The sequence below is a fragment of the Chelonoidis abingdonii genome, chromosome 8 (assembly GCF_003597395.2).
Source record: "Chelonoidis abingdonii isolate Lonesome George chromosome 8, CheloAbing_2.0, whole genome shotgun sequence".
NCBI lineage: Eukaryota > Metazoa > Chordata > Testudines > Testudinidae > Chelonoidis > Chelonoidis abingdonii.
In genome coordinates, this window is record NC_133776.1 from 94095772 (window position 1) to 94109043 (window position 13272).

Sequence of the window (13272 nt, forward strand, 5' to 3'; positions counted from 1 at the left end):
ACCAACCATGCAGTTTTATTTCCTATGGAAGGAATTTATTCTGTATTATTTATATAGCACCAGAAAGGTACATGACACTTGACAGAACAAGTGAGAAAGGCGGAGAGTCCTGGAAGGCCTTGACACTGGCAAAATTGTTGCCAACCTTGTGAAATATTCTGAAAGCACATGGAGGTGGAATGAGGAATAGTTATCAATGTAGGATCAGATTTTGCTCCTGTGCGGCGCCTGGAAGATCTGTGGAGTTCCTCTTGCCGAGTTTTCTCTGTGTTCTTCCATCATTGGTCGAAGATTTGCCTCACCCTGGAAGAAGTAGGGGATTTGACCTAGAAGCCTTATAAATCCCCTAAAATCTCCAGGGAGCCAACTGGGACACCAGCTATCTCCACTGAGGCCTTTCACCTTCACACCTAGAGGAAAGTTAGTATAGTTCCATTCTCTGGGATACCACACATGCATACAGGTTCTTCCCAGGCCCAGGGCCCTGGTTCTAAACAGCATCCCAAAGGGCACCAAGAAGCTGCCACTTTCCACTACTGTGGAGGGTTTCACAATTTCCAGAATAATTTTTTCACCGTCATAACCCTGGAAGACTTCTCAAATTAAGATGTGGACTACACACTTCTTGTTTTCTATTGCAGTTGCTGTCATGTGCTGTTCCTGCTTCAGGCCCCAGCTTTACAGAACTAATACAGCTGTCTCTGGAGAGGCATCTCTTGTGTGTGTGTGTGTGTATGTGGGTGTGCCCTGTTATTTTCTTAGAGTGTGAGACCAGTTTAGGCACTGTAAATGGGTTGGGACTCACCACCCGCAGCGTCTCCTGCTGGTGATTTTGGAATTAGCTCTATTGCAGTAGAGCGTCCCCTCCTGGTGGTGTCCCGTCCATTGTTCTGCCCTCTGCTCTCCACTGCTGTCGCTGGACCCACGTTGCTCCCTGCTCGGCGGCGTCCTCTTTGAGGCCACTGCCCTCCGGCAGTGTCCCTTAGTCCATCTGGACCCCCTTCCGGGGATCAGTGATCAGCAGTTCTACACTCCATCCACCATGTCCAACCACCCTCTGAGTCCAATCCCTCCTGTCAGGGATCTGGCATAGTCTAATGGCTGCTCCCTATGGCCAATGGCTGGGTGTATTGCCAGGAGTGAAGCAGGGGACCCAGGCCTGCCCTCTTCTCTGGGTCCTGGCCCAGGGACCCTCTGGCAGCAGCCTTGCTGTCCTCCTTCTCTCCCCTCGTCTGTCTGCTTTCTTGGGCTGCTTCCTCTACAGCCCCTTGCACCCGCTAGGCCCTTCCTTTCAGGGCCTGCAGCCTGGCAGGTTACGGGCTCAAGCTCCCTAGCCTCCCTGAGCCTGGCCAGCACTGCGCTGTCTGCGGTGCTAGTCTCCTCCCTTGGAGACTGACCTTCCCCTGTCAAGGGCCTGCCACAGACTGACTGCTCCTGCTCTGGGCAGCCTTTATATATGGGTGAGCCTGGCCCTGATTGGCTCCCCATAAGCCCTTTTCTGATTGGCTCCCAGGCTGCGCAGGTTCCCTGGCCTGCCACAGCCCATCCTCCCAGGGAGTGGGGTAGTCTGCCCCACTACAGGCACAGTTCATCCTCTTTTCCCTCACCTCTCAGGTTGTATTCCACATTCTACTTTGCGTGGCCAGGAACCATTGCTGTAACTTTTTCATGATCCTTTTGATTTTTCCTTCCTCGTTCTCATCCATATACCTATTTTTGACTCCTATCCTTACAGCTTCTGCCCCATGTAAAGTTGCCCAAATCTCTGCTATTAGATTCTGGATACTAACTAACTGTCCTAAAACTGGAAGTTGGCTTAAAGATTCCTGTATCAAAGGCATAAATTATATCTACGCAGAAATTATATCTTCCAAAAAGCATGTTTGGAAACATACTGTGTAATAATCCTTCTCTTACATCAAAACCTTTTAGTTTTGCCGTTAGTCTCAAGAAGAAAATGAGGTTTGTGTTTTCATTCCTTTTGTGAATCATCTGAATGCACACACTGTAACGGGGGCTGGCTCCAGGCACCAGCATTCCAAGCTGTTGCTTGGGGAGGCAATCTGCAAGGGGCGGCAGTCCCTGTTGTTTTGCCCCCAAGCAGCAGCCGAATTGGCGGCCAGAGCAGTCCGTGTGCCCTTAGGGCTGCACGCACGTTTCCGCGGTGGCGGCAATTCGGCAGCAGCTTCTATGTTTAGCTGTCCACTGTGGCTTCAGCTAAATATTGACGTTGCCGCTGTCACTGCCACGGAAATGCGCCTGCCGCCCTAAGGGCACACGGACTGCCCCTGCTGCCCGCGGCAGCAATTCGGTGCGCTGCTTGGGGCGGCGAAAACTGTAGAGCTGGCCCTGACTGTAACTTAGCATTTTGGGGCAAGGTGAAATGAACCAATGCCTTCTTGCCATATGTGCTTATGGTACAATATGGCTCAGAGACCAGCAGTCATCTGCAGCATACAAGACTCAGAGACATAGACTGGTAAAACAAAGTATAGAGCGGTAAAGTTCATTTGTTTCTCAAAATATAATAACATTGACTTAAAAGTAAACTGTAGCACTAATATGAAAACTGAATTAATCCCAGATGTGTGTGTTGAAGTACCACTATCCAGGCTTTGAAAAGTCAGAGTAGGAGCTGTTTGTTGTCATAGTTCAGACTCTGTGAGATCAAGTGACAATTAATGGTTTGCCGAACCTATATCCGAATGATGAAAAAAGAAATCTCATCACAGCCACTAAGATGCAGTGAGCCTGATTTGGAAGTGCCTTGCACCTTGTGTAGTCCTCTACACCCATGCAATGTGGGTGCAAAACATTACCAGATCCTAATGGTTACATTTTCCACCCACTCTTCGCTCACTTTGCATATGATAAGTTGCAAAGCTGTGGTGAATCAAGCCCCATGGTTATCTGTGATGCATTCTGGGTTATCTTCAGAATAACGTGGTGCCTGAGACTTATTTTTAAAAAATCACATATTTCCCCTCTCGCTGTTTCCCACAGCTGGGTTAATGGAAAAATTTAGCGCATAAATCTGTGATGAACTCAGTTTTCATTGGCTTTGTGGTTCACCTGTAAGGATTTGTTGGACATATTTTCTCAGTTGTGTATATTAAAATTTATAGAACACTATTAATGTCCTACTTTTTTGCCAAATTAGAACCAGAAAGCTGGCTATATTAAAATAATCAGCTGTGCGTTAAATCATGAATTGATCCAAGCTCTGCAACAAAGATACAAGTAATTAAAATAAATCCCCTTCTTTATGCCATCCTATGACAACTTGTGGATAGTATCCAGGAACACCTGTGGATGCACACCAAAATGTTATTAGGGCTGTCCTCACAAAGCAATCCAGTGTGTCGTGTACTCCCCATCTGGAACCTTTTTCAAAAAAGCATGGCCTTACTGCTGAGCATTATGTCCTCTTCTGTCATAATTCACATGCAGCAAAGAGCCCATTACCTCAACTCGGTTAGGATCCATTCTTGGTTCCAGTGCATCTTTCTGAATCCCACAGGGAAACCTCAGGGGTTAGGAGTGGATGAGATGCCCTCACTTTTGCTTATAATAAAAACAGTAGGAGATTGAGCTCTATTTAATTCAAAATCATCAACACAGCTTTTCTCTGTTAAAATGATTCGTTCAGACAAACGCAAGGAGATGCAGTATTAGCTATAGGGCTTAGTGTGACATCCGCCGTTGTACACAAAGCCAGGACACGTCCTACTTAAGCTCTGTTAGGTTCTGGTTTGCAGAACACATCATAGGATGATGGATTCTGAGTTATACCAATACCCCAGAGCTCCACTGCTTTTGATTTATAGGGTGTAATTCTGGCTCCATAGAAGTCAGTGGCAAAATTCCCTGAGACTTCGGAGGGGCCAGAGTTTCACTCGTTGTTCATAAGTGAGACCTGAATGCTATTTTAGCCTTGGACTGGCTATCTGCACAGGAGTAGATTTCACCCTTAGAGCACATTGGATTTGGGTTGGATTTGTCCAGTCACTGGGGCCCTGATTCAGCAAGGCAGTTAGGCATGTGACTAACTTTAAGCACAGGAGTAGTCCCCTTGACATCAACAGAACTGCTCACATGCTTCAGTTTAGGCACATACTTGAGTACTTTGTTGCATCAGGGCCTAGGAGAAGATGGAGAAAAATGTTCCTGTGTATTGATAACATACCGGTTATAAAACCCATATCCCCAGGTTAAACCAGGTTAGGGAACAACTTGCAGCCACAAATAATTCTGGTTAAATAAAAACTATTATTAGTAGCAATCATTGTGGGCAAAAAAAGTTATTTTGGTCAAAATGAAAGGACACAAGCTGGAAAAATAGATCATTAGATGTTCTAACTGCTGATAAGGCTATTTACTCTACAGAGAGTCAACCTAACTTATCCCCCCAAAACTGAGATAAAGCACCTTGAATCTCTAAGCAGATGAAACAGATAAAACTGTGTCCTGCAGCTGCTTTTCCTGTCCAAGCCTGGAAAGTATAAACTGGGATTTGCTTACTTCTCTTTTATACTTTGTTCCTTTCAATATTTGTTACGGAATCTTAATGAGGACCTATTGTTCCCATAAAGTAATCAGTCCAGGTTGGGTTATAAAGATGTCAGAATCATAATACAATATGTTACAGAAATTCTGTGCCTATTCTTAGTTATTTGTTTTACTTGTATTTTTTATATAAATTACAGCATTGGTCCTTGAAAAGTAATGAAATATTAAGTAAATTATAATCACCTCTGTTTATAGTATCTTTCTACTGAGCATTTTAAAATTTTGTGTAGACTTCAATTAATTAGTCAGTAAAATACCACTGTGAGGTATTGTATAGAAAAAATGTGTAAAGAAACTTCACTCATCACTGAACTGCAGCTACCTCTGGAATGAACCACAGCAGCTGTTTAACTGAACATAGCAACACACTGTAGCAATTTGGGACAAGAAGTTCCCACTGAATTCACAGTGGGATTTTAAGAGGCAACATGTAATTTGGTTAGGATACAGGTTTAGTACCTTTATTCTTATAAAAAATTGCAATGGTATCTTTAAGGACTGGAAGTGATCCTTGTTTTATGGTGCTTTTGAAAGGAGGTACCTTGAAAGGAGGCAGCAAGATGTTAGCATGCTGGTGCATTGCTTCAGTCCTGAATCAGAGGAAAGAATGTCAGCTAATGAATAACTAATAGTACTTCCTGCAGTACCTAGATGTTCTCTGGAGAGCTCATGCCATGCTTAGCATATGAGATCTGACAGGATAACAGCATGAGAGATTATAGCTGCAGGCATCTCTCTGATATTACTAGCAACACCAAATGGATTGCTACATAGAAATTCCTCTGGATGGCTCCAGCTCACACAACATCATTGCCAGATATTTTCCCTTATTCTTTTCTTGAATCCAAGATGCTTGCTCTTTTCAGCGACAATCATCACAGTAGATTTTTTGGCTTCTTTCACCCCTTGGATGAGTCTAGTTACACTGCGGAGCTAGATTAATTATTTTCATAGAACTCAAAGGATTTTTTTTTCTTAGCCAGAAACCTTAAGTAGCAAATGCTGAGTATTTGGTTCTTTTGAAAGGTTGAGTTTTAAAGTTTGTAAATGTTCTTCCATTGGGAATGAAGAGCATGGGCAAGAATATTTTCTTGCCAGTTCAGGCCAGCTGCTGGTCAAATACAATAACCTGCTTTTATCAGGGTGCCTAAATTGGTACCCCTTGATTTGATTCTCCCTGAGCTTTGGTGAAATTTTTGTTCCAAATCTGATTCATGGCTTGGTCTCGTCTTTAATTTGTACAGCTCTTGGGGAAAAAAACTGTTAGTTACCTTTTGGGAAACATATTTGCAATACTTAACTCTGAAAATAGGAGTATTTGGTTGCTTTATATGCAATATGCATACTTGAAATTAATTCTTGCATGAACTATTCATTTCAAAATCTGGTTGATTTGCACCATATGTTTTACACCATCCAGTTAAGCAGTTGGCCATGTACTACTAAAGAAATATTAGCTTTTATGTTTTTGTTTTGTTTTGTTTTTTGAGGATGAATGTGAAATATAAGAAATTTTTACTGGCAATATATTTTATGGTACCCATTATCATGAAATCTTGGTATACCACATCCTGAAAAAAAATAACTTCCTTTACACTGGTGAAGATAAATAAGAATGTATTATTGTGCTAATGGTCCTTATTTAATGCAATATTTCTGCTTTGCCAAATACCTGGCTAGACCAATAGTGTGGTGGGGGGTCGTGTTTGTAGAGTGATTCTACTGGCTAGGGGATAGTGTTTGACATAAACTTCATTTGTTTGAAGAGTGAAAACCTCCGGACCAGTAGAGATGTATACCACAGCAGTTCACTGTCAGACATGGTGATAACACCCATGAGCCCAGGACAGGATGATGTATTCTGGAGCGTTTGTCAAAATGAAGAGCAGCCTCCAAAGGTACTGGAAACTGAAGGGGTGTATGTTCCGGTTGGACGTTATTAATAGTGCCTAATTCAGCTCCACTGAAGTCAGTGGGATTCATTCCACTGACTTGCTTCATTAAATATTGAATAAGGCCCTTTACCCCCACACACACGCCCAGAATTTATACATGTGCCTTGATACGACACTGATGGTCACATGACAGATTAATTCTCCCCTTGATGCAGTTCTGACTCCTGCTGGTTTTCTTCCCCCCATCTCACTATCCGTTTCTGAATCTACAGTTAATTTACAGTTGCTAGGAATGGCTATTGCAGATTAAACCCAACACACCGATGAAGGGGGTTGTGTGTAAAATCTTGGCAAAACTCCCATTGACTTCAGTGAAGCCGGGATTTCACTCTGTAATTCTGTCACTCCCTTCTTTTTACTGGGTTAGAATAGACTGATAGGATATTAGTAAAATCGCTTAGGAGTTCAAAATTGGTTATGCGGCTGAAGAGATCTTGCTAATCTGGAAAAGATATGTAAAAACATGGATTTGGGTAAATATTATGATATCTGGTCTAACTGAGTGAGTGCTATGTGTCAGTACATATAATATATATATATAGACACTTAGCAAGACCAACTATTTAGGTTTCTTTCCTCCCTGCCCCCTCAGCCTCCCACCCCGGCTTTGAAGAATCTAGTTACACCGAAGAGCTGGATTATTAGTTCCCATAATTAAAAGGATTTTTTGTTCCTTTTTTAGCCAAATATGCTGGGTATTTGCATATATATGTTCTACTGCCCCTGGGTGGGTGTGTTTTTTGTAGCAATTTAAGGTTATTCACCCTGTAGGCTGGTTGCCCCTGGACAGGAACAACATTTATGTGACCAGAACTGTATATCTCCCATTCATTACAAAAACTGACCCAACCATAATGTAGTTTCCAATAATAAGACCTATTCCCAGAATGTCCCACTGGAGCATTTTACTTCTCTGTGTTTTAGTCTGTCTTGTATTTATGCAGGATATACACTGGGATTATTAACTGAGTATATGAGATCAGAGTAGTGAACTGAAACATTTGGTTAAATCTTTAAGGTTCCAGAAAGAACGACCTCTAAATTTTACAGCAGGGATCATCTTGGTCATCAGAAATGTCCTTCAAGGTAAGCTCCTCTGTATTTTGTGCTTAAACTAACGTTGATTTATTATCAACAGGAAAACTGAAGCCAGCTCATTAAAATCAAAGCCGTAACTTCAGGAACTCCACTGTCAATATCGGTTCATACTTCATTTAATGGAGTTACAATTATTCCCTCATTTGAGCCAACTTGCGCGCAAAGTACCCAGCCAAATTTTCTGACCTTGAACCTTAAAGAAGCTTCTAAACCTGCTCACATTTCTCCTCTTAACAGTTTACATGTGTGATTTTGAATGCAGATAAAACCTGCTTGTGGCTCTGCTTCTCTTTTTGCATCAGCATAATTTTAATCTCATCATATTATCAGTCCCTAATTGCACGAATAATATGTAAGGGCCTGATTCTGCAAATTTGTATGCAGGGCATGATGCTGAATGCTGTGAGTACTCTCATTTGATCCAGTAGTTTGAGCACAATGAATACTCAGTGGGCCTGACTCTCTATTGCCCTGCATATGGTGCCATCATTCACACCAGTGCAAAAGTGGGTGTAAAACCCTTCAATGCAGCTTTGCTAACACCCACTGGTGTAAATGACTGCATGGGAGCAGGCTAATGGAGAATCAGACCTATGTGTAAAAAGCAACAAAGAGTCCTGTGGCACCTTATAGACTAACATATGTATTGGAACATAAGCTTTCATGGGTGAATACCCACTTCGTCAGATGCATGTAATGGAAATTTCCAAAGGCAGGTATAAATATGCAGGCCAGAATCAGTCCGGAGATAACGAGGTTAGTTCAATCAGGGAGGATGAGCCCCTCTTCTAGACCTGTGTGCGTCACACTGTGGGCAGGGTGTAGAAGTTGGTGGGTTTTGGCACTGATGCTCCTAGTTTCTGTCTCTGACTCTGCATATATGCAATTTAGCAGTGCCTTGTGGTGTTTCTGCCAATAGCTTCATTACTACGTGTGCTCTCTTTAAGAATTATAGGCTGCAATGCAAAAAGGAGGCATGGGCTAGTAGTTAAATCACAGTGTTTGGAGTCAGGAATTCCACAGTCTTCATTTTGACCCAAGGCAAGTCCCTTTATCTTCCTGTGTATTCAGTTCTCTCTTTGCAAATGGAGGTAATAATACCTACCTACCTTCCGGGGAGTGTTCTGAGGCTGATTCAGTAACGTCTGTACATGCTCTGAGGCCCAGGAAGAGAAATGCAAAATATTCTGATATGATTTTTGTCTCTGTGTTTAGTAACGTGCAGCAGTCATCCCCGGGGGGACATGCTTTGAAACTAAGCAGCAGCAGCAGCAGCAACTCTCCTGGCAGCAGGCAATGGGAGATGGGATCTCATCTCAGCAAAAGATCAACCTCAGGTGATTCTTAGGTCAATGATTTATCAATCAAAATGTGTAACGTTCCTATGCCTTGAAATCTGGTACATGTTGAGTCCAAGATGTCAAAATCTTGCATACAAATGTATATTTTTATTCACTACATGGCTTTAGTGACATGATCTGGATTGCTTTTTGGATTGTATGGTCTGTGTTGCAAGCACGGAGTTAAAATAGAAACAGTTCCTTTTTTGAGTGCAAAAGTGACTGTGAGCATGTTCCCAGATGGAGAATGTCATAAACCGTCTCAATTAGGAGATGAAAAACAAAATCAATGTCTTTTTATTCACTAATACTATTGAAAGTCGGTGGATCTGGTGTTATGGGTACATTGGCCTAATGCTGTACTAAGGGTAACTCAAGGGAGTTTTTCTTCATTACCTTTACTACTTTATTTGATTGCGAGCTAATGAGATGATACAGTTTAGCAGCTGTTATGTATTAACATTTCTGCACTCCATTATTGTTTTGGCTGGGGAAGACATGAGATTCCCCATTCAGCATCTTAAGAAACATTCCTTTGGTAGATTATAATTTATTGAAAACTATAGTGAAACTTTTAAAGAGGGCCGAAAACAAATTATTAGCTGGAGACAACCACATGTAGAGTAACCAAAATGTGTGGTGGGTTCTAAGCTTTGAATCACTATTTGTGAATGAAGACTTGCACAGCTCACTTGGGGTATGCTAGTTCGTGCAAATGCGTGACAGTACAAACTCGGATTCCTCTTAAATATGTGGCTTGAAGCACCAGCAGCAGCACTGAAGGGGAAGTAGACGCCGTATTCCTCTCTAGTTACTCCTAAATGTGTTATAATTTCATGTGTTGTTGTAGGTGTGTTGGTCCCAGGATATTATAATTCTTCTAATATATGTACCGGTTACATATATTGAGCCTAGCTGACCACTGCTGTGTAGCTCTCTGCAAAATGGTAGCATTTGATACCCACTTTGCATTATGTAAATGACTACTAAGGCAGTGAGAAATCGGTGGTGTTTCCATCAGTTTTACGGCTGATACCTTGGTCTTAGAAATACATTTCATGATAATATGGAATTTAAAGAAAAAATTATTTTTAAAGTGATGTTCGTGTTCATTTACAAACACTTGACAAAGGAAGGCCGAATTGCATATTTATTGCAGTCACACATTCAAGCAAACTTTGCTTTAAAGAGTCATAAGATGTAGGAAACTTTGCTTCAGGAACAATCCAAACCACGCCTTCACATGATTAAACCTTGGTTTTCTTTTGCTTTTATGTCATTTTACGTTTAAGTAATAGATTAGCAATAAGCAATCATGCAGCAACCCAACTCCGCTTTACCGTCTCTGTCTGATATGTAACGCTTGTGCTATTCTGGTAAGGGGAAATGAAAACCTCACTGGCCATGGAAAGAATAGAAAAACTCCCCAGTACTTTAAACTGTCTCCTTGGGTTCTTAAGTGTAACTGAATGACAGCTAGATATGTGGTATTCAGGAAAAAGTTTTATTTTCTCAAATCCAAAGGAACAGTGAATTAGATGTTTAAGGGCTATAAAGACATTTAAATTAATATAGCTGCCTCGTTGCTTTAAACACTCAGTGACTAGTAATGAGTTCTGAATCAAAACAGATTTAGAAAAATCTTAAATCCATATAGTGATTGTAAGAAAATTATGTAAATACACAAATAACTGCCTGGATTATTAAGTCCTAATCTGTATGGGCCAGATTCAGCCATCCTTGCTGTCACTGAGCAATGCCTTGCTCTGTAAGTAGTCCCGCTGATAGCAATGGGACAGGTCATGTATTAAGTTTCTAAGCAACGAGTTAGGTTGTGAGCTTCCTAGCATGCCGGTGCAGAGGAGTAAGGGGTAATACGGTGCCCAAGTACTTCCTTTCATGGGCCAATTGCATCATAACACCATATGTGGAGAACGACAGCCGCGATCCTGCTTGGGAAATAGCCAGGCATGGGTGGGGAAAGGGCGGAGCCTTGGCTACTCCTCCCCTCTGCCCCCCCCCGCACAATGAGTTAGCACGGCTAAGCCAGCAATCTGTGCCAGGAGAAGTGCTGACATGGCTTATTAGTGCCAAAGAATAAAGAAAAGCAAGACCTGAACAGTGACTTTCCAAAGGGGGGTCTTCTTGCACCAGCCAAGGAGGGGGAATTCTCCTCTGCTTTTAGCAGAGGGAGCAGTGCAATTTTACACACCCTAACTCTGACTTGTATGGCTATGTCTACCCCGCAAGTGAAGGTGTGATTGGAGCACAGGAAGGCATAACCACGCCAGCTTTAATCGAGCTTGGAGGGAAGATGTGGCGGCACAGGCTTCAGGGCAGGCTAGGTGCCTCAGGCATACCCAGCCTCCCCAGCAGGTTTGTAGTTTGGATGCTAGCCCGTGCGGAAGCCTGTGCCACCACACTGCTAAGATTACCCATGCTAGCAAGGGGCAATCTAGCACAGATATGCCTACCCATGCGACAGTTGCACCTGCACTTTCAGTGTGAACATGCCTTGGCTTGCACAGGGGACTGAATTCGGAGAGAGATGAGAGCTCTGAATTTTAGACAGTGGCAAAATGTCATAGGATACTCTAAAACAATATGGGGCTTGACTCCCCCTTATTCATGGGAGCAGAGCCTTTGACATTAGAGGGACTGTTCACATGAATAAGGAATACTTACCTGATGCTAGTTTACAGGATTGGGCCCTCTGTGCTGTTTCTGCTCAATCATAATTTGAAGTGCACGGGAAAACGTGCACGTGGGGTTTGGGCCCAGGGCTTCCATCCTCTGTTTTGGCCTGCAATCAGTGGAGCACAGCTGGGTGGCACCCACTGCTGTGGAATGGGCTGAGCAATCACTGATGTTTAAGAGAGTTACGCTGACCTGTTGGCCTCAACCCTAGCATGGCCACTTTCCCTACTCTTCTTGTTCACAGAGCTGCTGCTTTTCCACGGTACACAACGCTTGTGCAAGCCATTTGGCTTCCACTCTGCCAACCTAACCTAAGCAGTAGAAATGCATCAATATTAGCTGTGTTTGGGACTTCCATAGCCATGCAGGGCTGCGGGGGGGGGGGCTCATCCTGAACAATCAAAGGAAGGCTTCCCTTTCCATGCGAGCAGAGGAGGCCTATCCACATACTGAGGGATTGTCCAGTGTATGTGTTGTATGTGCCATGTGTTTAATGCTTCTCTCTACAACTCTCCTTTTGGGGAATCAAGGATCGTCCAAGGCAGAGAGCCTGCTGTCCCAGAACCACCTGCAGCAGTGTAAGAAGTCTGAAAATGCTCCTCACCCTACCCAGTTTTCAGTAGGTTCTTTTACTGCCAACACTGTTTTGGTTTTGGTCACACTTTCTAGTAAGGGTACATTTATAAACAGTATCCATGTTAAATTGACGTTTTAATTAATGGTTAACCAATTGTTATAGAGTCCAACCAGTCAACAGGCTGCTCATAGGCAGAGCATATGACCCACTGTAGCACAATCTACTGCTGTCCTTACAACCTTCTGATCACCTACCAGTCATAGCTGTAACACGCTTAATAATGTATTAACCCTTCAGGAGCTGTGTATAAACGTCCCTTTAATATAAAGTGTGACCTCTGTTTCTTGCTTTTTTTTATTAGTTCAGCCTTGTAAAATTGGGTGTTTGTCCATCGGTTCAGTTAACTGGAGCTAACATGCCCTGAGGAAGAGATCATACGTGGAATGTTTGGTATTTTAAAAGTTGCAGGGAAGGCTCTAGATGGCTTGGAGGAATGCAGAGCCAGGGACAGGGTCATATCTAGAGCAAAACTAGCAGCCTAGAGTTCTTAACGTCAGCGAGCTGTTCGGTGGTCTGGGTAAGACAGGTTTAGAGGAGAGGAAGAATGGTCCAGTGCTTAGGGCAGAAGCCTGGGACATCAGAGAACCAGGTTTGCATCCTTGTGTGACCTTGGCCAAGTGTCACAGTCTCTCTGTCTCAGCTTCCCATCCTTACGATTAATCCTTACATTAGAGATTGTGTGCTGCTCAGGTATGCAGTAATAGGTGCCGTAGAAGTATCGTTGGCAGATAAATGATGGTCTCGCTTCATTTCCCAGTAGACTTGTATCCACATGATCAAAACCACCATCACAATTAGCACTAAGTGTCCACTTCAGCAGACTCAGTGGAGGCAAAGAGCTCCAGTTTGAGGCTAAATTATGGCATTTACCCATTGGCCCAAGTAGGCAGCTGGGCCAAGGCTCTTTGAAGCACAATCTCTCCCCAAACAGCCTGGGGGAATGTGCATATAAAGTGAAAGTGAGAGGTTTGTTTTT

General features: G+C 43.0%; 1 protein-coding gene across 1 annotated transcript in view; it reads left to right on the forward strand.

Moving 5' to 3' along the window:
- NRK (Nik related kinase) overlaps positions 1-13272 on the forward strand; it is a 126871-nt gene that overhangs the window by 79541 nt on the left and 34058 nt on the right. Inside the window, exons 16-19 of the mRNA XM_032767056.2 lie at positions 6336-6467; positions 7543-7610; positions 8838-8959; positions 12190-12278. Coding sequence (XP_032622947.1) covers positions 6336-6467; positions 7543-7610; positions 8838-8959; positions 12190-12278 — 411 coding nt within the window. The remainder of the gene's footprint in view (positions 1-6335; positions 6468-7542; positions 7611-8837; positions 8960-12189; positions 12279-13272) is intronic.